This window comes from Musa acuminata, chromosome BXJ1-8 (genome assembly GCF_036884655.1).
Source record: "Musa acuminata AAA Group cultivar baxijiao chromosome BXJ1-8, Cavendish_Baxijiao_AAA, whole genome shotgun sequence".
Lineage (NCBI taxonomy): Eukaryota > Viridiplantae > Streptophyta > Magnoliopsida > Zingiberales > Musaceae > Musa > Musa acuminata.
In genome coordinates this window covers 43,662,867-43,686,598 of record NC_088334.1, presented here as the reverse complement: position 1 = coordinate 43,686,598, position 23,732 = coordinate 43,662,867, and the positions used below count along the sequence as shown (strand labels likewise).

At 38.3% G+C, this 23,732-nt stretch overlaps 3 protein-coding genes and 1 non-coding gene across 4 annotated transcripts; 2 read left to right on the top strand and 2 right to left on the bottom strand.

The window, feature by feature from the left end:
* The first annotated feature begins 6,090 nt into the window (after positions 1-6,090).
* Positions 6,091-6,162, top strand: TRNAP-UGG (transfer RNA proline (anticodon UGG)). Its single transcript has one exon. It is a non-coding gene; the product is annotated as a tRNA-Pro (tRNA).
* Positions 6,163-6,571: 409 nt separating this feature from the next.
* On the bottom strand, positions 6,572-9,599 carry LOC135589148 (protein NETWORKED 3C-like). Its single transcript, XM_065081448.1, has 3 exons — positions 9,519-9,599; positions 8,969-9,085; positions 6,572-7,391 (listed from the first exon to the last, which is right to left on the bottom strand). Exons 2-3 carry the CDS (start codon positions 9,066-9,068, stop codon positions 6,721-6,723), a joined length of 771 nt encoding a protein of 256 aa, XP_064937520.1. The 5' UTR covers positions 9,069-9,085; positions 9,519-9,599; the 3' UTR covers positions 6,572-6,720.
* Positions 9,600-11,178: 1,579 nt separating this feature from the next.
* Positions 11,179-12,661, bottom strand: LOC103995341 (chitinase CLP). Its single transcript, XM_009415908.3, has one exon. It carries the CDS (start codon positions 12,635-12,637, stop codon positions 11,390-11,392), a length of 1,248 nt encoding a protein of 415 aa, XP_009414183.2. The 5' UTR covers positions 12,638-12,661; the 3' UTR covers positions 11,179-11,389.
* Positions 12,662-14,140: 1,479 nt separating this feature from the next.
* LOC103995342 (vesicle-associated protein 1-3) lies at positions 14,141-20,434 on the top strand. Its single transcript, XM_009415909.3, has 9 exons — positions 14,141-14,381; positions 14,494-14,560; positions 15,606-15,676; positions 16,253-16,334; positions 17,903-18,018; positions 18,099-18,428; positions 18,711-18,773; positions 19,389-19,466; positions 20,112-20,434. Exons 2-9 carry the CDS (start codon positions 14,506-14,508, stop codon positions 20,220-20,222), a joined length of 906 nt encoding a protein of 301 aa, XP_009414184.2. The 5' UTR covers positions 14,141-14,381; positions 14,494-14,505; the 3' UTR covers positions 20,223-20,434.
* The last annotated feature ends 3,298 nt before the right edge of the window (positions 20,435-23,732 follow it).

Here is a 23,732-nt window from a genome sequence, read left to right as displayed (position 1 = left end):
GATACCAGACTTATAGGTTTGGCTGTTCCCAGATCTAGTACAGCTGGTCATTGGGAGTGGTAGTCGACCTTACGAGGGCTATTGAGTGTCGATAGAGGATCATCCACTCTCGGTATCATGAGAGGAATATCCCATGTGTTCTTGCTCAGACAAATCCCTGGCCAGGGTCATTCGGGTTGAGAGAGAAAGAGTTCTCCGGGAGAATCCGATTAGAGCGAGACTCGAGTAGAAACCGTATGGGTCTGACAGCACCATGCTCGATATACGGTCTCTGGGATATTAGATGGATGAGGGACTATAGGTACATGGTAACTGAGGACAGACAGGTCCAATGGATTGGATTTCCCTGTATCGTCTAGGGACTACGACGTAGTGGCCTAGTACTTCCGTAGTCGATGAGTCGAGTGAATTATTACAGAGATAATAATTCACTTAGTTAGAAGGAGTTCTGACAGGTATGACTCACGGCCAGCTCGATATTGGGCCTAGAGGGTCACACACATATGGTAGGCATTGCGATGAGTAGAGGTTCGGATATGAGATATCCGACGGAGCCCTTGTCTTATTAGATGCAGATCCAATACCCACTAGGGAAAGGACCCATTAGGGTTTTGACACGGGATCTCTATAAATAGGAGGGATTCACAGCCTCATAGGCTAGAGTCTTTGCTTGCCCTTCCTATTCTCCTCTCCCTCTCCACCTCAGAGTAGGCCTGGAGTTTTGAGGAGCGTCGTCGCAACCCTGCTGTGTGGATCACCGCTAGAGAGGAGGACGCTTGACCTCCTTCACCCTCTCCTAAGGATCTGCAAGGAAACAGGGATATACGATCTCCCTAGGTAACACAATCTCTATACGCAGTTTTATGTTTTTGCGGATTTTGCGCACCAATCTTCGCACGACGATGAACATCTTTTTGGGAATCGGGGATTTTTGTTTTCTTGTTCTTCCGCTGCGCATATGATGTCGCCCCCCTATGATTTCCCAACAAGACTCGCCTCTATGGTATCATGATATTCACTCCTTAAATCAATAACCCTTTTGTTATTATGTTGTTTATCGAAGTGAAGCTCACAATAACTCACAATCATATCTCTGTATGATCAAGTTTCTCATGGGACTTCTCCCATATATGTCACATTGCTTCGAACTATATCATCATGATTTGCTACACCATATCACCTTACAGTGACATATTTATTATATTCTGATCTTTGTGGGATGAACATAGATTGTGATCTCTCAATATATTGTCTTTACTAACACATCTAGGGCTTTTGTCACCTTCAATTATGTTTTCTCTTTTGACAATTGGCCTTCATCCACCTACTCTCAAGTTATACATGAATGAAGCATAGCTCTAGGACATTCCATTGCCTAATAGCTCTTGAAGTCCATTTACCTTGCTGAAATTAATGGGCCATTATATGGATCCTAAGCCCCTGCCCCCAGCACAATCTTCGTTATGTACCGCTTCCTTCGTAATAACTCAAACGGTAGCACTATAATATATTCTTTAAGATTATCTACCTCCACATTCTTTTGCCTTGTATTAAGGCCTTTTGACCCCAATTTATTCTACAAGTTGAGTTATTTTAGTTTTTCTATCAAATGCTTCATTAAGATATGGTGCACGTGCCCCAAAGCTTCCATCAACTTTAGTACAATGCAAACTGAGTTTTCTCCATCAGAACTAGGGACCCATGGAACAATATGATCTTACTCTTATCTTCGCAAGAGTTCATATCCCTAATCTTTATCTAAGGAAAGCTTCATGCATCGACAGAAGGCTTCGGGTCGCAGATTTGGGCATCGGACCAAGAAGAGCGGATATTGCACCAAGGATATCAGAGTTGTAGAGTCAACTGGCCGATTGGGCAATAGGCCGCAAGAGAGGACGATGCGCCAAAGAATCGGACGAAGCGTCGAGGGACCAATGATATGCCGAATAACTTGATTAATGCTAGTGTTAATTATCTAGATTGAAGTATATTTTTACATGTGCAGGATTAACTACGATAGTAAGGCATGTAGCAAAATGAAGTCCCGGAGTCAAGATCGAGATCACGTTGGGAGTTCGAGAGTTCGTCGGAAGTCCGGTTGTTCGTTAGAAGTTCTGAGGGAACCAGCCGAGAAGTCTCAGAGCTTGCTAGAGAAGCTCGTCGAAACTCGCCAATAAGATCGTCATGAAGTCGAGGAGCTTGCCGGGAGTCCGCCGGAACATTGCCGAGATATTATCAGAAGATCATCGGAAGCTCGCCGGAAGAATAGACATAGGGACTTGTTTAGCTTAGCAAATGTCTTAGGATTTCGTAGTTAGCATGTAATTGGGCTTGGATTTGGGCCAACCCAATTAGAGGCCATCTAGGCCCATATAAGAACTGTGTTGGACCTAATAAAAGGCCCAAATAGTGCCCCAAGAAGTCTCACCGTCGTGGTACAGTCTTCGAGATTGTATCGGGTGGTGGTACCACCCCTAGTAGGGTGCTAGGCGGTGGTACCGCCCAGCACAGCATCCCAGGTGGTGGTACTACCCAGCACAATGCCCCAGGCGGTGGTACCGCTAGACTGGGCGATGGTACCACCCAGTGTAGTGTTAGTGTCAGGCTAATACTGGGCGGTGGTACCACCCGTGCTTAGGGAACCCGGGATGAGATGTTTTTAGGCTCCAAGTTTGAATCAACTTGAAGCCTATAAATACCCCTCTCATCCCTAGTTAAAGCACATAAGCATAGAGAGTCTAAAAGTAATGAAACGCTGCTGCAATCTCTTTAGATATTCCCTCCTCCAAGTCTAAGTGTTAGAATTCTGTTTAAGAGAAGAGAGTGAGTGCTTGTAAGGGTTATCTCCTAAACCCGATAAAAGGAGAAGAGGGGTGTAAAAGGTGGTTGGTCTTCGCCTATTAAAGGAAGACCGTTAGTGGATGTCGGTGGCCTCAACGAAAAATGAATCAGAGGAGTGGATGTAGGTCACGATGACCGAACCACTATAAACTGCCGTGTTCTCTGGTTTGCATTTCATTCTTGCTATTACCTTACTACAAACTTTCTTAAGTGCTTACTGCCTTCAATTCATTTTCGAACGTGTTTCAAGTTAAGATCTTTACGAAAATGTTTTCTTTGAAATCGTAGTTTTTACCGCTACACTAATTCACCCCCCCCCCCCCCCCCCCCAAGCCATCCCTACTTTTTATGCAACGTGTTCTTCCTAGTTCACTTGTCCTCATGGTACCTCTTGCACAAATGGTTGGCCAATTCTTTGAATGTCAATCTCGGATGCCCACTCCTCTAAGTAACTCTTTTTGTTACATCTCAATGCTCGTTTTTCTCAATCGATCACATATGCTAGTTGCCCTCCATGTAGCCCCATGAAGTCCCCTATGTTTGGATGTCAAATGTTTCTAAGTGTGCTTGTCTCGCTTTGATACCATCTATCATGGACTTAGCTGGTTTTGTCTAAGACATGCGACACTCTTGCATGTTTGTTCATAAATGGTCAACCTCTTTAACACATCTTATAGTCTCTTAAGGACTTGTAAAAGAGAAGATGAATTAGAGGAAACATTTAACATATGATTCAATAAGAAACTATTTTAGCAAACACCTGATAGATAATACAAATTATAAACATAAACTTCGGAAGCTCTGAGTGATCGCACGACAAAAGGCCTAAGGCGATCTCCTCAAGTATCCATATGACATTAGAATAAGGCAGCAAACCAATCCTAAACGCTACGTAATAGCTCATCTAATTATGTGTCACCCCGTTAGCTCTTGAGTACTGTATTGGCTAACACTTCACACCACAATATAGAGCTAAAAAATTTCCTAAAATAGCTTGTTTCTTGATAGTTTTTTCTCTATATGATAATTGTACACAACTTATGTTTATAATCTTAAAATGACTATAAAAGTCAACCAAAATGAGATTGTCAAACTTATTACAAGCCCTCTACATGCTCTGCAAAGAATAAACAAAATCAAAAGACAGAGATATATACAAGCATTATATCAAACATCTTGTTTATAGTTTTTTTTATGATACTACAATCGTCGGTCGTCATAGCTCTTGGCCCCTCCGTCATGTCTTTCTTCAATCCTCCTTCATCTTCCTCTTACCTCTCCCATATGTTATGATAATTTTGATTCTATTTATATTTGAATAATTATCTTTTGTTATGTGTAAATTTTTATATTATTAATTACGTTTGATAGTAGTTTTATTTTTTTAAAAATTGAATTATTTAATTAGGATGATAAGAAGAACCCATTGATTTCTCACCCAATAGGGATTCTCCATCCCTGGCCCTTGAGGATGAGGGATTAGAGATGAGATGAGGATAAGCATTTCCCACCCCATCTTGCTCCCTTGGCGTTCCTAAATAAGTTTATTTTTAATAATCAGATAATTTATTTTTATTAGGATTTTAATGACACTAAGAGGGGTGAATTAGTGTAATAGTATTTTTAATCAAAATTTGATTGATAAATCAACACATTTTGAAAACTCGATTAATCTAGTTAAAGTAGCAAGTAAAGAAAATAAAACTAAGTTATATGTAAATGACAAGTAAAGAGAGACAAATCAATTTATAGTAATTCAATCTTCCCGATCTATATCCACTTTTGATTCCTCTTCTCTCGAGACCATCGGCTTTCACTATCAATCCTCTTTGCAATAGGTAAAAATCAATTAATCTTTGTTATAACTTTCTTCTTTTTGATGCTAAAGAGATAACCTTCATACTCTCCCTCTATACAAGATCTCTCACCTCCTGTAACTTAGAATTATAATTAAACTTTAGAGGAGTAAAAGACTCAAACTATGCTCAAAATAAGAATTTATAATACTATTCTAGCTAAGGAATGGATGCCCCATCAACCAAAGCTTGAATAAGATATTTATAGGCCTAAAAGACTTTAAGAATAAAATTTAAAATTTAAATCCTCAAAATTTTGAGGTATGGACAGTACTACTATTGAAATTGGGCGGTACTACTATCATAATCATGTGACAAATATAGGCTCTAGTAATACTAATGTTGACCTAAGTGGTATTATTATTTGGCCTAGGTGGTACTATCACCACCATAGACAGTACCACCATTGGAAACACCGATAAGGCACAAATATCACTTGTTGATTGATTTATGCAGTACTATCGCTTGGGCTTAGTGGTACCATTACCTAAGCCTAATTTAGACCACCGATTTAATCTTCTAATAGGCCCAATTCAATCTCGCTTCAAGTCCAATGGCTTTTTTTGATAAATTGATATTATTTCGAACTAATACCAATTCAATTAATCTATAATAACCTTGATCAAAATTTTGATAAATCAACCATACTTCAACATGTTATGTGTTACTCCGGCATGTCATCTGATCTTTTGGCACTTCATTCGAACATTCGATATATCGTCCTTTCCTTTAGTATATAACTCATTTTATCGATATATTGATATTCCCACGACATCCAATCTTCCCGTGTAATATTCGATCCTTCTTGTATGATGCCCAAAACTTTAGCATGAAGTTTGATTTTTAACGTTTTGACTAATCCTCTAACGAACGTCAAATTTTTATATAATTTTTGACATAATATTTGACTCTCTTACTCAATAGTTAGCTCGTGGTGATCTGAGTCCATGATTGAAATATTTAGTATGTCACTTATCTCAATAATATATTAGCCCAATAAACTCATTGTTCATTTTCATCATCAAAATTTAAGATTCAATAATTTTCTGTAGCACAAAACTACTAATAGGATATTGATTTTACTTTATATTAGAAATTTTAATGAGAAATAACATGTGCAATTTATTAGATTTTCCATTTATATATGGTTAAATGGACTTGAGAAAAAATCATTATAATATGAAAATGGAGAAAATTGCTCTAAATTTATGATAATTATTTTTTAAAGCAACACATTAAAAAGATTATAAAATTTCATGGAATGAACAATTCCAGTAAAAAATTTCGATTTTTAAGAGCATATGTGAAATGTTGTGCGCATCTATTCAAAACTCGATGAGAGAGAGCTGTAATCTTCAAATGAAAGTGGATTATTATATAAATAATCCAACGAGGGCATTTGGTCTAGTGGTATGATTCTCGCTTTGGGTGCGAGAGGTCCCGAGTTCGATTCTCGGAATGCCCCTTTTTATTAATTGTACATTAACTATTAATATAATTTTTGAAAGCCCTCAATATAGCTGAGTTAGATAATTGGACTTATTGATAACAACCTCACAAAATACATTTTATCATTGGAAAAAAAAAAATCAATTGTAGGTCAAAAATCAGTATCAAATGATATACCAAACTATCTTGCTAAACATAAAATAATCCTTTTCATACTTTTGATAAGTTGCTCAAGTTCCAAACCAGGGTCATATAAACCATGCTAAACAAAATAATACAGTAGAAGATACAGCTCAGCTGCAAAGAATCCAAAATGTAAAAGATATCATCACAATGCCATGCAGATACATTCCCTTTATATTTAAATATGCAAGCAATAAATGATTAGAAATAGTGTATGCATAAGTTCTGGCACTCATGAAAAGAATACATTATGTAGAAGGACAATTCTGTCTATGAATACATCAGATTGGCATAAGCCTAGTGTGGGAGAAAGTCATACCCTCAGCTGTTCATCCTAGTTTCAGACTATATTTAAATTTCTAAGTACATGGGTAGATATCTTCCACAAACCTTAGAGGGCTACAATTGTAGTTTGAGGTTTTGACTTCCCGTGAAACAGTCTTCTTCCACTGAACGTATCTTTGGTTAGTTTCTTAAGGTCAAAAAAGCCGCCACCCTTTTTCTCTGGGTGCTTAATGGACCTCCTCAAGGTAACATTCTCTTCCTTCAAGATATCCAAAGACAAAGCAAGCTGTCTGATAACATCCCTTTTCTCTTCATCTTTTCCTGCTATTTCAGCCTTAAGTTTTGCATTCTCCTCTCTAAGCCTTTCTAGTTCATGTTTCAGTTTCATCACTAAATAACTATCAGTCCCTTCATCCGACATAACTCTTGGCTTATTCTCAGCTTCGTTTTCTTCTTGTTCAGGATCATCAACTTCGGATTCCTCTGAATAAAATGAATCGGTGGAAAACTTAGGGCCCTCATCGGCATCACTGCTGCTTATACTCCGTGAACAGCTTCTGTCAAAGAAAGCAGGACAAACTGATATTGAACGTCGCACTGCTGATCCCGATTTTAGTTGATCATACTGCTCAGCCAATGAGCGATGAGCCCGGTAGAAATCTTCGATCATGTCTACGAGTTGAGGTCTCCTTTTGTAGTACATCTCTGCACGCTTAGCGAAGGAGTCGGCATCTTCCTCTATCAGGTTCAGCATCTGCTTGGTCTTCTCTTCTAGTTCTGCACAAGAAAAACATTCTAATATCATGTTACAAATGACTGCAAAATATAGAGAGACACTTTAGATTTGCTAAATGACACCTTTCTTGTATCCTTGTTCAGCATTTAAGTTTTATAACTTCAAAATGTTTTCAGCAGGGAGACAAATTAAAATCACAGCAAGTTTAGTCAAGTTAAATGCGTACAGTTACTAGACCGACTACTTGGATGTATCCTTGCTGATACAAAATACCAGCCGTTGATGAATCAACATGCTATGATGACTGCTAGCAAACATCTGACGATCTGTGTTCTTCCTGCTATGTTTTACTTAGAAGGGTTGGCATGCATGGAGTGAAATTTTATCAGGGACATCAAAATGGGATCTTCCTAAGCTAATTATACATCAGACATCTAGTTAGTCCCGATTCTTAAAAAGGATAACTCATAAATGATATCTAGAGCTTAAAGTAAACACATCTCCCAAATGTCTACTGAATCAAAGAAGGACAAGAGAAAAAAAAAATAACAGAGGAGGTGAAAAGGTAAGAAAGAAAAGGAAATTAGAGGAGAAGGGAAGAGAAAAGAAGAAAAAGAATTACAGAAAAATTTTCTAATCTCTTTTATCAAGCTTTGACAGTAATGGATCGGACAGCTACAGGACTTGCACTACAGTCATAAGGTAAGTATTTGATATATATGTTTTCCATGCTTTCTCCGGAGTATTTTCAGGTATTTACTTCATTGTTTAGGCTATCCAAAGATCTAGCTCAAAATAAATAAATAAATAAAACTACACAATAAAACAAATAGCTATGGTCAAGACGGAAGGATTATTCAAGCATGCATCTGCGAAGGGACGAAAGTTCAGAATGGAAGAACTTTCAACAAGTCCTAAATTTAGACCTTCCTTGGTCAGATGTCAAATTTTAATTTCACTGTTTTGAAATATATATAATATCATTGCATGTGGTGGGTGTTTTAGCGTTAAAATTTTTTTGTCTTGATTTTGGATGAATCATGGAACATTGAAATCTAACATCAAACCTTGGATGGTTCTACTGATTTATGGAACCCAATAATTTGCCTGCAATCCAAATATCATACATTGATGATACATTCATACATGGTGAATAATTTAACAATTAATATTTTCGGTCTTGATTTTTCTTTTGGGTCTTGATTTTGAATGATTTACGGAAGACTGAAATCTGTACATATCACTGTGGATGGTTTAATTGAATATTGTAGTTACTCATGGGAACAATTGAAGATCTGCATGCATCTAAAAGTTACTCGAGTGTCAAAGCTTAAAGAATACTCCTTGTTTGATGTGAAATATTTCTTAATTGGTAATTCAAATTCCTTGCATAATAGATTAACATTAGAATGTGGGTCGATGTGGATTAAGACCACCGATGAATGCATTCATCATATGTTGCATCAATTGCACAGTCATTTTGTTCTAACAAAGATTCAAAGAAAACCATGCAAACTTAAGAATAGGAATGCTAAGCATCCAATTTCATGCATACATGATACAGGACAATAACCATATCAATCTGAAAATGACCAGCGGTTTCAAAGAAAAGACTGACCGGAAAGTGTCGATGACAACCATGAAGATTGTGTTGAACTTTGGAGCCTGTCTTGGCTAGCAAACCACCATGAATGCGATGGACCCTTTCTCACCGTCATCTTGCTTGCTCACTTACCTGCATCAACCATCAACCACCATCATTCAAACAGAAATTATGAGCAAGTGATTTTGCGGATAATAGGCTCATCCATGGGCTTCAAGGCCTCATGGTCTATCGGACATGGATTTCAACCCAAGCAACAAGATACTCACAGATCAGAAACCAATCTGCCCACAGGAGCTGATCAAAAGAGAGATTTCCTGGATCTTTCCACAAAAATATTCAAGATCCAAAGGGAAGAGACTATGCAACTAACAACGAATGGGAAATCAAAGGAAAGCCACAATTTAGGGTTCATTAGCCATTAATCTTCACGGAAACATCAATCAAAGGAAAGCAACCCTCTCTCTCCTCTCCCATTCCGTTTCATGTTCACTGACCGTATTCTTTCTTTACAGAGAATCTCCTAAACTAAGGGAAAAGGTGGATCAGACAAGGGAGAAAGAACCTGAGAGCCTCTTCTTCTTCGTCGTCGTCTCCGTCTCCTTGGGCTGAGGATCGGAGCACCTCTCTCTCTCTCTCTCTCTCCCTGCGTGATTTAAAACAAGGCGTTCCCACCAAGAAGACCTCCACGTCGTCACTTTCCATTCTGCTTGGGACCCACTGCGCTCACCAATGAAGCATCGACAACAGTGACGAAAATATCACCGCACTCCTCGACTTCCCAACCCCCTGTGCCGTTCAAATGAAGCTTCGTTCGAATCTTCCTAAGATGCCAAAAAATGCCATTGGCTCAGCTTATTTTTACAGATCATGCCATTCCTGGCGCAATATTGGGCCGGATACGCCTGGCGTATTATTATCACATTTATAACGCGAGAGCGAGGAGGTATTTATTGTTATAATTTTTAGGGTAAAGTTATTATTTTAATTAGTCAAAATTAAAATAATTCAATTAAAGTAAAATTATTTCACTAAATGATATAATTATTATGAAAACTAATTATGTTGATTTCATCATATATATCCTGATTTGACGACAAGATAACTTAGGAATATAAAATATTTTTGATGATTAGATAAGTTAGGAATATAAAATATCCTAGAGTATTTTTATAAATAGGGTTATAGTCCGATTTCAGTATCACTTTTAGATTTCTCTTGGCCCATCAAAAAAAAAATATAAGAGTTCTTAAAGATACTATGCAATTGGAAGATTAATTCATCAATTAAACTAAAATATTCTGATGAATTTATTAGGTACTATTAATATGTTTCATAATTATTATAGAATTTCATGTATATCATTATGGATTTAATAAGTTTTTATGAAAACATTCTAAGATTTAATTTTGGTTCTATAAAACATGTTTGATCGATGTGTTAAATATTTAACATTTATATGAATTTTCGATTGTATCTTCTTCTTCTTCTCAATATCCTCATAGTTTTTTTGTACTTGTGTTGCATGGGAAGACATAAAAGCATGTAGTTTAATTGAGATATCAGGACACTGCTGGGAAGTAGGAATCCGATCAGCGCAAGGGTAACTTGGACATTTTATTTAGTCCAGGGGGGCAGTAAGTTGGGACCCGCAGGCCTGCAACGGTCGGGAGGACCAAGACGACCCCACCGAGGCTTCGGATTCTCTTCCCACCTTACTTGCGTTCGTCGGTGCAGATTCAGTGACTGGCCAAGAGACCAAACACAGAAGAAGCTATTCCATTGGCGGAGACCTGTGGGGCCCAGAGCTCAACTGGTGTTTGGCCGGAACACGGTTGCCTCACTCTGTGTTCGCTGCATGATCTCTTCCCACGTTCTCGTGTGACGCAACGGCTAGTTTTTCTGCTCCGGCTACATCACCTTGGCATATCCCCTTCTTACGCATGGGAGTGATGAACCTAAATAAATAATAAATAATATAAATAAAAAAGGATGATCCAAGTAATAAGATTTTTTTTTTATTTTACTTTTCAAATAAACTTTTCTTTTGTCCATTACAGTGAGTCAACTTATCTTAACACCGTTTCAGTCAACTCTGCTGTGCATCCACAACCCCCATTGACTGCAATATAGATTAACAAGTTCTTTCTTAAAAGCAACATTGATTGAGAACAGTAGCTTCAGTTTTTTCTCTAATTTATACCCAAAGAATATTTAACTGTCTCTAATTACCACTTCAAGAACTTACCCTTGAAGTAATTAACCAGCTGAGTAATATTTAACTGTCTCTAATTCTCAAGCCTTATCAAAAAGATCAAAGTTTATGGAAGAGAAACAAAAGCCGATAAGAAAGCCAGGCTGTATGAAACGATCATAGAACAATTAGATTCATCAGCAATCCAATGGTAGCCACTGAAGGCCACCCATTTATTGCATTCAAGCTTGAACAGTGAAGTTAAAGTTGGAACAGGTGGTCATGATCCCCAGCAGAGTTGAGAGAAACCCCAGCCTCGAAGTCGCCAGATCGAACAGAAGGAAGCTGTTCTCCAGTTGGTATCCGCCTATGACCATCGCTTGCTCAGCCTTCGGCCCACCATCGACGAATGCCAAGCACGCCGTGTCCTTATCTACCTGCTTCAATGAATTGGCTCCGAAGAAGGTCCAGTTCCTCCCTCCTGCCAGCATCACGTCGATCTGTGGCACACCGTATCCGACCCTCGTCGACCCCAACGCCGTGCTGTTCAAGCACAGACCGAAGGGCTTCACCTTCGGCGCCCGCGGGATAGCCTTGGTTGCCGCAGCAAAGGCCTTGAGGAATGGGCGATATATGTGGCTCGTAAGGGTGGTGTAAGGGGCCGCAGTGCTTATCATGACGCCGCCATGGCCAAGCGAGTCGAACTCGAGCATGCGAGCCAAGAACGGCACCGCCTCCCTGTTCACCGCCAGGCCCTTCACTTCGAGGTAGTACGCGGGGTTCCTCGGGTTTCTCAGCAGAGTCGTGTACGTGAGACGCGCGGCGACATCCACCGGCGGTGCTGCAAGGAAGTAGAAGGGCTCGGTTCCGAAGAACGCCGCTCCCGGTGCCGCTCCGGAGCTCGGGAGGCAGATGGCAAATTGCTTCTTTAAGTAAAGCTTAGAGAAGAGCTGCGAAGGAACGGCGAGGCCAGACCGAGCGAGCCCAGCAACACCGACGGCTGCGGCCGGTAGCGAGTTCAGGAGGCCTTTTGGCGCACAGGACGAGACAACCTCGGGAACGCACACCGCTGCAGTAGGGTTCTTCCCATCTGTGGAGGAAAGGGTGACGCTGGTGAAGGTCAAGTCATCGGGGGAACACATCGTCGTAACCGGGTTCACCGGGTAGGCGGTGCAGGCGCAAGGCTGCTTGTCGATGGCCGCAATGCGGGGGCAGCGCGGAGGGTGGAAGGCACCAGCGGCGGCGCAGGCGGTGGAGTTACAAGGGACGGTGGGGTGTTCGGGAGGGCATGGAAACCATAGCAAGGGTCCTGCGAGGTCCAACACAAATTGCTTGTCGGTGTTGAGTGCTACGGTGTAGAGAGATGTGGAGACGTCCTTGGTAATGGGAGCTACGAGGGCTTTGGCTTCAGATGGGAACTGCTTTCCCGCAACAGAAGGTGGTGTTGTGAAGAAGGTGAAGGTGATCAAGAAGAGGAAACAAGGTGCCATGTTTGTTGGCTTTGGTGGAGTCGGAGTTCGAGGTAAGAAGCTTATATGAAGAAGAGGAGGGTTGCATTCTTCTCTCATACTAGTAGGATATTATTGTTGACTGTGGAGGCAAGCCATTGTCAGTGTGATGTGGTAGGATTGTTTAAACTTAAGGCTAAACACTCATCTTAATGATATCTTTGACTTCTTATCTTGCTTGCATTGCATGCTGTGCATGACCTATTTGTTTAACCCTCAAGAGTAGCTAATTTCTACTAGCTAAATGTTTGGAATGACATTAAAAATCAAATGTATTAGTCACCCCCTTCAAAAATATATTCGAAAAGAGTTTTCTCCAAAGTCAGCAATTTTTATATTTGTCCCTTTAAATTTAAGTTTAGCTATACATGGAGAATTAAATATTTTGGAGTTAACATAAATATTTGATATTTTAAAACTTGGAAAGGGTGAACGTGTAAAACACTAAAAGAACAACAACCTACACGTTCATGCCCATCATGTAAAGAATTATATATCTTCTCCAAAGCAGGATCTGCAATTAATATAAACATAATTTCAATCTGGTTCATGAATTCCTAACCAAATCCAGGGTCATCCCTGCACATGGTGGAATCCAAGTCCGATCCCCGTCCCAACTAATAAATAATGTGCCGTCCTTTAAACCCCGACCAACGACTGATGCGACTCACCCAATTGGTCGCCATCTGCGGGCCCCGGCCAAATCAGCCACTCGATGCTCCTCTTACTTTTACTATTTACCCCTCTACGGCCCGAAACGGTCAACTGAGGGAGAAGACGGGCAGCAGTCGATCACCAACCTCTTGCTTCGCTCTCGGAGGTCGCGACCGACGACCGGTCCAACCGACCAGTTCAAGAAATGGTCCACTATTCCCGTGCCAATATGGGGGGCCCTTCTTAATCTCCAATAACCACGCGGTACACTGGCGGGTTGAATAACAAGGGTAGAGGTACAACGAAGTATGGAATAACCTGATATCCTTACGCTGAACTTTTTTCTCTTTTCGCTTTACCGCGTCGACGTCACGCTGCTGCGTCGTATCGTGGGCCCGGGTTGGCCACCGATGAAAAGTAAAAAAGTGGGTAGTGAGATCGGTTTGCTGTTCGAAAGGCGACGAGATTTTGGGCATTTTGAGGAGTTAAAACCACGATACGAGTCAATCAACTGCGTGCGTAGCCGCAAACAGCAGCAACACCACCAGACGAACTATTATTTTCCACGTGACCAACTACCGGTCCCACTTCTATAAAAGAACATCTTTTGATTGACACGTCATTTCTTTTCACGGATTTATTACCGCAGCCGATTCCTCCTCCAATCTCTCGTAAAAACCACGATACCGAGCACACAACTGCATAGCCCGAAACAGCAGCGTTTTCACTGGCGAATCATTGTTCGCCACGCCATCATTAGTTGGGTCCCACCTCGCTGTAAGAAGACTCAAACGACCCATCATTGGACATGTCATCGGGTTGCAAGGATTCCTTATAGCAGCAGATTCCTCCTCAGATCTCTGCTACTCTCTCTCTCGCTGCCGTCTGTAATAGTTAACATACTAAATGGTGTCCGGAAACCGTTCAACAACATGTGAGTGACAGTTCCTAGGGTTCAACGCCACCCATCTCTGTTCGTCTTTGTTCTCTCTACATACTCTTTTTTGGGGGGGACTTGACGACGAATTCTGTGTCTGTCTACGCGATCCACACCTCCAATCTTTGATCACCGGTAGTTTTCCTTGTCGTTTCTTCTTCTTTCCACCCCGATCTCTCCGATCTTTGTTTGGAGTTGGCTTTTTGGTGTTGAATTCATTTTCTTTCTCATTTTTGGATCGGCGCAGGACGAAGGCGCGATGGGGGCTGGTCAGGTGCTCGTGGAAATCCAGCCTCAAGAACTTAAGTTCGCATGTAAGTCTCGACGCGCGAATTTGTTGCTTGATGTTCTTGATCGGTTGGTAGGTTTAAGATTTTGAATTGTTGGTTTGCTGTAGCATTGATGAGATGCATAATTTGATCCGATGGATTACCATCTAAGCCAGCAAACTTGATTATAATGCTTGTGATGCTGCTTATCAAAAGATGTTTTTGCCTCCTCTTGATAAAAGAAATGGATACCTATATGTTTCATTGATTGCATATATCAAATTGTATTAAGATCTGGTAGTGTTCCAGAATATTGTATAATACCGTTTGGTAATACAGGGTGATTTTAGTTATGTTTACATCATGATCTCGTACCTCAGTTCTCATCTCAGCATGAAAAGTTGCTATTTGGAATGCGAAATGATGAAGGATAAGGGGGAAAAGTTAAGGGAATTATGCTATGGACTTAGAATTGATAGTGGTAAAATAATTCATTATCCAGAGCAAGAGCCAGGGGATGCAAAGCATGATACATGGGTTTTGTTTGTTATTATTTTTATTTTTTGTTTTGTGGTGTGTTTGTATTTGCATGCTTCACTTGTGTTTATTGGTGTTCATTAGATAAAGATGCACATTCTTTCTGCTGCCAGGAGCTAGTGATATGATGCATCTCTTATAAAAAGTTACAGTAAGAACTGGTAGTTGTATCACACTAGTATTGGATTTCATGAAAGTCATAGCTGCTATCCTGCTGAAGCTCAAACATGTTAGCAAGGAACAGTCATCCATCTCTCTCTTTCTTTTGGAATTTATTATGTAATTAACCTTCATATTATTCTTTCATTGGTTATGATTTGTTTGGTATTGTCTTCAACAGTCTGCTCATGCTTAGTAGTTTTGTAACTTCAGTAGTCTCAAAAGTTTATATTATACATTATATACCCCAGAAAATTTAACTGAATCTGTTGTTTAAAGCTTCAAATTCCTATTTTTGAACATCAATCTGAAAGTTATCTTAATTTTAAAGTTAACAAAATTTCTGATCTTATATATTGGTACTGACATGATGTCTTTTCTTTGTCTATTCTAGTTGAATTGAAGAAGCAGAGTTCGTGTTCTATTCAACTTGAAAATAAATCCAAAGATTATGTTGCTTTCAAGGTTAATGCTTCTCTACTCCTGTATGTCTTTAATTTAGAGATAACAACTTTTAGAGATGGGATGTAAGCTGTATGTTCTGTGTCCCAGTACAAATTGTATCTTGGAAATGTTATATTTGAAATAGCTTCTTCCCATTTCATTGATTTACAAGTACTTTTGTTAGATTAGTCACTGTTGTCCACTGTATTCAAAGATTCTTTTGCACTCTTTTATGGTTTGCTCACACCAAATGTATCACTCGATAGCATCTGCTTCTTTTTTCTCTTTTACTTATCACCATATTGTGTTTTCAGCTTTGTTTTAACTTATTGCTACTTTCTATTATAAACTGCCCTTTGTTTAATTTGTTAAGCATCCTAACATCGGAAGCAATGTTCATCATCATTTTATTTGTCGACAGGCCAAATCATTTCCTTGATGCCAACTTGAAAATTGAAAAATATGTTGAAAATGGTCTAACATGTTTTTCTTTGGAGCTACTTGTAACTGTGAACATTCTCTCTCCATTCTGTCATTCCATTTTACATATGAGTGGTCTATAATGGTAACTGATTTGACTGTTATCATATTGATTAGGTTAAAACTACATCTCCTAAAAGATACTGTGTGAGACCAAATATAGGCATCCTTCTGCCCAGATCAACATGTGACTTTACAGGTCTGCTGTCTCACTTCTATTTCATCATTTTAACTATGTATTATCCAGTATTGCTGATTTATGTTTGCCAGCTAGCTATTATGGTACACTTATAAAAGCTGCTATATATAATGCAGCTCCAGAAATAGATGATTATGGGTTCAAATTGGACACAGTGTGCTATCGGGAACTACTTAAAATGGACAGACTTCATGATAGGTTTAACATAAGGTTTAAAGCAATAAAATGGGCCAAATTTCCAACCGTTTTGAGTCAAGGAATTATAGGGACTGAGGTGGAGTAGGTTGGCATGATGAGCTTGAAGGCACTATTACATTTTTCAGCTTTTATGCATGTAGGAATGAGGATGGCCTTACATGCTACACCCCCATGCTAGTCAGCATACATGTCATTGATACAGTATGGTACAGAGTTATACTGACATATGTAACTAGAGAAGCCACAAGACAAGATCTTCTTAACTTTAAAATGGATGGATTAGGATTGTAACCTTTATCGTTATAAGTTGAACTAGTTTGATGAAAAACTTGGATAAAATAAAAGCTTTGTGGTATTGTTTTACCAGTCGATGACCTGGTTTTGTCATGTCTTATTCATAGGAAGTCCTGTAACTCAGTTCCCAGTACAGTTCTGTCACCCATGTTTAGGACATTGCATAATCAATTGAATTGTTGAAGTATGTATTTAACTGAAAAGAAGACAAGAATAGATCAAGAAAGGAAAGCTTTGTAAAATATTTGTCTTTTTATCTAATCTTAGAAATGTTGGATAATCTTTTTTAGTTTGTTTTGTAAGTTACTTTAATTTATGCATTTGAAACAATGTAATAACTTATTATAGGCTAGTTGTTTGATGAATTTTGATTGTTATTTGAAGTTACATCTTGAAAAATTAAATCTATAAATTTTCAGCAACAATTAAATGATTATTAACAATACCATATAATATTTACAAGAATTTAAGTAAATTTGAAGATCTTGAGAAATTAAAATTATGTGTAATGCTTATACAATAACAACAAATCCATAAGTCTCAACTATTTGGGGATACTGATGATGAATCTGCATTGATTCTGGGCAAACAACTTTCTCTTTTTTGCTGGAATAAAACATTTGGTGATTGAAAACAATGTCATATAAACTAAATGGAAGATACAATCTAAAGCTGTTTTCTGACTGCTAAAGATAGCAAAAGAAGCATTTGATATAACACCAAGAATGTAATAGTTCAATTGATCACTATGTAAGTTAAGATTGTATGGATCATTTTCTACCAAATTTCCTCAGTTAACCATGTATTTGTTAAAGTGCAGGTCCTAATACATAAAATTGTTGGCTTTATGTCTTGAAATTTTAAGTTCTCTTTCTTCATGTCACCAATAACATGATCTCATGTGCTTTCTTAATATCTGACAAAATTGGTGGAGGAGAATATTAGAAGGCCTTACAAGTTAGCACTGAAGTAAAATAAATGATTGAATTATGTGGATTTTATAATAGTTACTGTGTTTTGGATTAATGGGCATCTATTCTTTTGTTTATTTATATGATTATGCAATACCATTTTAGTCACTATGCAAGCACCAAAGGAAGCTCCACCTGATATGCAATTGAAAGATAAGTTCCTTGTTCAAAGCACGGTTGTTCCTTATGGCACTACTGATGAGGACATTGTACCAAGTTTTGTGAGTATCCATTAAAGTATTACATTTGAATTTGCAATATATTAGTTTATGTTTTGATAACCTCCGTTTCGGTTCAACAGTTCTCTAAAGAAAATGGAAGATATATCCAAGAGAACAAATTAAGAGTCGTTCTTGTAAGCCCTCCACATTCTCCAGCACTAGAGCCAATTAATGTGGCTTTAAGGCAGGAGCCAGCTAATGAAATTCCTGATTCGGCAGTAACTTGTATCCCCATTGATGGTGTTTCACAGCAAGAACCAGCTAATGAAGTTCCCATTTTGAGAAACATTTCTGTCTCAGATAATGTGTCTGTGAAACAGGAGCCTGTTCAAGAAATTACTATATCAAAAGACACTTCTATTCCAAATGAACAAGCATTGAGTGGTGTGGCTGAGATTACCCCATCTCATGTAAGACACTTCTATTCCTAGTATGATTCATGTTCCTATTAAACCCTAGAAAGCTTACTTGAGCTAATAAATAGAATTTTGATCTTCTAAATTTCTTGAGTTTGGAAACAGATGTTTAATCGTGGTGCACATATACCAACACCATGGTGTCATTTGCTCTATATTGGGATTAGGCTTGATATAATTTGCATTCTCAATGTTGACATGGTCTTTGTATACATGATATTATTATTCTGTCCCTTTATTTCATGGAGATAGTTAACCTGGCTGATGTTTGTTTAGGTTGGTAAAGATATTGATGACTTGAAGTTGAAGCTCAACAATATTGAAGTTAAACTGAATGAGGTTAGTTAAATTTAATACATATGTGGCTATATTTCCAGTTTTAATGCTATTTGTGGTATCTGTTACTGCATCAGATAGCTATCCTCTGTTATTAGTACCCATCCAATATGCCACATGCTAAACTTCACTTATCTCCCATTACATGATTTAGCAAGCAGCCTTTCTCAGAATATAGTTATTCTTTGGTTCTTGATGTTTGTAACTAGCAATTGAGAAAAATCAAGATGTGATGTCTTAATGAAAATTGGTTGTGTACTGAACTATTTTAGACCATAAAAAATTATGCTTACCTTTATGTTCCTCTGAAAATTAAAAATTGGTCCATCTATATGGGTTTAGTGTGTGCAGAAAATGGATTCTCTGAATTACATCAGTACATTATTATTAGAAACTTACTTTGATTTTTGTCTATACATCCTGTTCATTCATGAACAGAGGAGATGCAATTTTGTGTATGCGTAACTTGAACAGTCAATGTAAGTGGAGATGCAGGTTTTGCATCATGCTTCTACTAATATCTGTAATCGATAGAACTGATGCTACATTCCATCCTCTTTTAGGAAACAATATTTTATAATAATTATTATAGTCTAAGGAATGGAAACTTTTTTGTAGGCTGAGAAGACAATAATGAACCTGAGGAAAGAGAACAGTGCAGCAGTACAGGAGAGCGAGAAGTTACAACAGGAAATTGTGAGTTTACCCTTTGTGGAAACAAATTTATGAGTCATGCTACTTATAAATATAGGAGAGACATTAAGCTTAAATATTGTACACAATTTTCTTAGATATATGCAGACAAGCAACTAATGCCTTCTTGATGCTGCAAAACTCATCATAGATTAGATCATCTCTATAAATGTACATTTATTTTGTCTTCTTTCTCTTCACAATCATGCTTATTAAAAGTCTATCCAGGGTAGCAACAGATAATCTCTCTTCTGACATTCTCCAATCTCCTATTTGGTAGATAACTTTGGCTTCCCTTACCTATTGGCATTTCTTTCTCCTAACCTACTGAAATTGGCAGAACCACATTCTGATAGAGCATGCTTGTTGAGCCACAACATCTTTTCGTCCTTACCCATTGATGATGAGATGCATGGACATAGTGTTATAAGTTTGAAATTGGCTACCTGCATCAGCTATATGCATGCAATTTCAACATGCATTGGGCCATTTGCATTCTTGGAGGATCATCAAGAATTTTAAAGTTTGTCTTGTGGCTGTTGATCAGCAACAATTAGCAGTCATTTTGATACATCATGTTCTGCGGTAAATCTGCTGTCACATTTTTCTGGTCTGCCATTAATCTGTGGTTCCATTTTCTTGTTTCAGGCTTTGCTGAGGAAGAAAAGTGCTACTAGAATTCAGGCTGGTTTTCCATTTTTGTTTGTTGTCTTTCTGGCACTTGTTGGCATGACACTTGGATATCTTTTGCACTCATGAAACCCATGTCAAAGCTCAAGCCTGAATAAGTAGCATCAGAGCTAGAAACTATAATTCATAGAAATAATCGCTGGTGTCCGCAATGTTGAATATCAGATATCTGTGTTAGTTTTTTTTCTAGGGCTAAGCTCTGTCCATGTGTATGACCTATATGCTTGTAAAATGACAATTTTTATACTGTGTACAAAAATAAAACTCTTACCATGCCACTATCCTGATCTGCTTCATATGACTATTTCCCGGTCTTAATTCTTGTATGCATATATGCATTTACTAATACAATTTTGCAAAAATATGCTGACTTTTGGGTATTCTGTTTTTCCAATATTTAAATATCCTTTGAGTTGATTTCTGAGGAATCAACAAAAATAGTAGAAAATTTGAAGCAGCACTTGAATCATGCTGTTAGGTTAGTAGCATAGCATGTCTTCCTATGATTCTGTCAATCTTTGGATTAGAAACAAGATCGAACAACAAAGGCTTCAATCAAGCTTACTATGATTTATGATGATCGAGGCTGGCTCTCAGAGCATCTTGATCCTTGTTAGCATCTCTTTATTTTGTTCTTGTTGAACCAAAAAAAAATGGGACATAATTATTTGCTCATTTTTATAAGAAAGTACAAATTATAATTACAAGCATAGGGTCGGTGGATCATTTGTAGGTCTAATTGGTTATTCGATGAAAACATAAACTACAAACAAAAAATTTAAATATTGATAATTATATCTACAGATTTTAAAAATATTTTCTTGTAATAATTATCCTTTTGCGCTATCCGATCGATCATCAACCATTAGGTTTTTTATATTTTACAGAAAATTGGACCGACTGATTAAATCCGGTGTCAATAACTATAGTTACCATTATGCATTCACTTTCTCACTCATGACTTTTTTCTTTCTGAGCTCCCCACCCACCCATGGGACCTTTACGACCAAATTCCCATGACATCTTTTAACTTTACCGTGCCCTGCATCGACTCTGCTGCATTTGCTTTTCCTTCTTCGCATGTCACGCGCATTGCAGTTATAAATCATGATCACAAGTTTTTCTTTGCACGTGATTCCCATCCATATCATTTTCGCTGCCAAACCTTGGGACACTCGGCAAGTCAATAAATAAGAAAGCATTGCATCAAACCAGATTCAATTTTTGTAAATTTATTCATCCATTTGACAAAGAGAGAGAGAGAGAGAGAGAGAGAGAGAGAGAGTATCTAACAGGCAGATCTACATGATGAGTGATTATGAAGTGCAGAAGGTGCAGCAAAACTTCAAGCACACAGGAAAAAAGAATTTAATCCAAGAAAAGAGATTGTTGGAGTGTGGAGACTATTATAGTTGAGATTCTATAGTAGTATGGCTTTGCAGTAGTACTTGTGTGATCTGTCTGAGGACCACCATCCTGTTGTCATATGTGGTAGGGAGCCATCAGAGAGGGAGAGCTATCCACCCTTTTCACATGAATCCTCACATGCATGTTCAATATTATATCTTCTTATTTGAAACAATCTTTGTCTGTAATTATGTCAATTGAGGTATCCAAGTCCAACTGGTAGATCCATTTGCAGCAATTCAATCCTAGACACATCCAACCTGATTAACCATTATTCTTCCTAGTAGAGATAAACCTAAAAGAAATATTATTTTTGTGACTCGAATCCTAATCACCAAAATCACGTAGAAAAACAGGACGATTATCATCGATGATATAATGGTTCGGTCGACTACATCGAGCAATCTTTAATGGCTTATGCAAACTGAATCAGGTTAGCTTGCTCAGATGGTCAGTTCATCATATCACTCTGCTTGTCAATTGCTGGCATTTACCTTCTGCCTAAACTAACAAGACCGGTAAATTATTCCTTTAAAGCTTCTTACCTGACAGGTAGAAAAGAAATCAGTAATGCAGAGTAACAGTTCCTTAGTCTGCTGCCTCTCTTGAGATCAGCTTGGAGCAACATATGTCATGTTACTGAATGAACTCAGTACCAAGACATAACAGCCTGTCTATTACTGATCTCCAGTCATCATCATCTTCTTCTTCCTCTGAACGTGATAAGGGAGACTCTTTTGTTTCTCACATGATAAGGCAGGTGTGGGACAGATCACTTATACAAGTACTACCAACATTGCATCATGCAATGAAATGGTTTCTGACCAATATTGGCAATCACTATCCACATTGGCTTTGTCTTGTAACACAACCTAATACCTGAACTATGTGATGTGACTCATGGATAATCTGTAGGTACACTTGATTGAAATCTTCAATGATTCTGCAAACCCTCATGAAGCAAAGACTGCAATTTGACAAGCCATACAAAAGGCAGGAGACACAAGGTTTGACAACTTCAACAGTCATTCAACATATAGCAACAAACATGGACTTTTTCTTAGTCTATTTTGCTTGTGTAAATGTATGAAACTTCATCTTAAGCACCAATATGAACTAGTATTGAACTAGTGTAAAGCAAAGCAGTAATGTCCAGTGATTGCATGTGGTACAGATCTGAAGAGCACATGAAATCACATTCAAGGAATTGGTAGCATGTTCCCACATCACACCTGCAACCTAGTGGAGGGGGCAGGGGTGGCAAGACTATAACCTCTCTCTCTCTCTCTCTCTCTCTCTCTCTCTCTCTCTCTCTATGTATATAAAATATAAATATATCATGAATGCTGGCTGCACTTATGAAATTGTGCTCCTACTCACATAGGAATCAGATTCCCACATCTACTTATATGGTTCATTCCTATAACAAGTTTCTTCCAACTTCGTCATGATTTTCTTTTTTGTGTTTTTAATAGTTACAGAGCAAGAGCAATGATGTAAAGCTGAGCATTCATCTAAAGTAGAATGCTGGTGTTTAAGGATGGATTTCTTGAGTGGATATTGGGGTCTTGTCATGATGAACACAAGCACCATTCTCTTTAGTGCTATGCTCATAGTCTAAGACTATGATCAGAGCCTCTCAATTGTCACAGCTTTTTCTTACTTAAACCCTTGTAGTCTTTGCTGGCTGTCATCATGTCCATCACCAGTGAGACTTAAGCCATCATCTTCTCTTCATTCTCCATCATTGTCCTTTTTTTCAGCACATAATCCTCATTTTTTTCCCTTATCTATTAGTTTGATTTAATGATTAATGTATAGTTTTAACAACAGCAACATAAAGATGTGATGTCCCAAATCTTCAGGGTTAACTATAGGGAACTTTTAACCTTGGTTAGCTTTAAAGGATGCTAAAAACCCCAGGCTTTCCTGTGATTTAGTGACAGTGATGGGGTGACTGATTTCCACTAGTTCAGTACATACATGAATCTTTGGCCCCCTGTTGCCTTGTTCTTCTTGACTTCAAAAGTGTCTCCTTCAAAACTTGTTTCTTTTCCCTGCAATCTACTTTTCTACCAAAAAAGGTCTCGAGAGATACCATGGTATCCTCTTCTTGCTACTGCTTTCAATTGCTATGTGGTGTTTGAGTCTTACAGGTCCTTTTTCTTGCCT

What these genes read in the sequence shown, in the direction of transcription:
- LOC103995342 (XM_009415909.3), top strand. Translation starts at nt 14,506, where the DNA reads ATGGGGGCTGGTCAGGTGCTCGTGGAAATCCAGCCTCAAGAACTTAAG. An exon ending in CTGAGATTACCCCATCTCAT is followed by an intron (nt 18,429 to 18,710) that starts GTAAGACACTTC and finishes ATGTTTGTTTAG; the next exon opens with GTTGGTAAAGATATTGATGA. An exon ending in TTGAAGTTAAACTGAATGAG is followed by an intron (nt 18,774 to 19,388) that starts GTTAGTTAAATT and finishes ACTTTTTTGTAG; the next exon opens with GCTGAGAAGACAATAATGAA.
- LOC135589148 (XM_065081448.1), bottom strand. Translation starts at nt 9,068, where the DNA reads ATGACGGTGAGAAAGGGTCCATCGCATTCATGGTGGTTTGCTAGCCAA. An exon ending in GTTGTCATCGACACTTTCCG is followed by an intron (nt 7,392 to 8,968) that starts GTCAGTCTTTTC and finishes TTTCTTGTGCAG; the next exon opens with AACTAGAAGAGAAGACCAAG.
- LOC103995341 (XM_009415908.3), bottom strand. Translation starts at nt 12,637, where the DNA reads ATGGCACCTTGTTTCCTCTTCTTGATCACCTTCACCTTCTTCACAACA.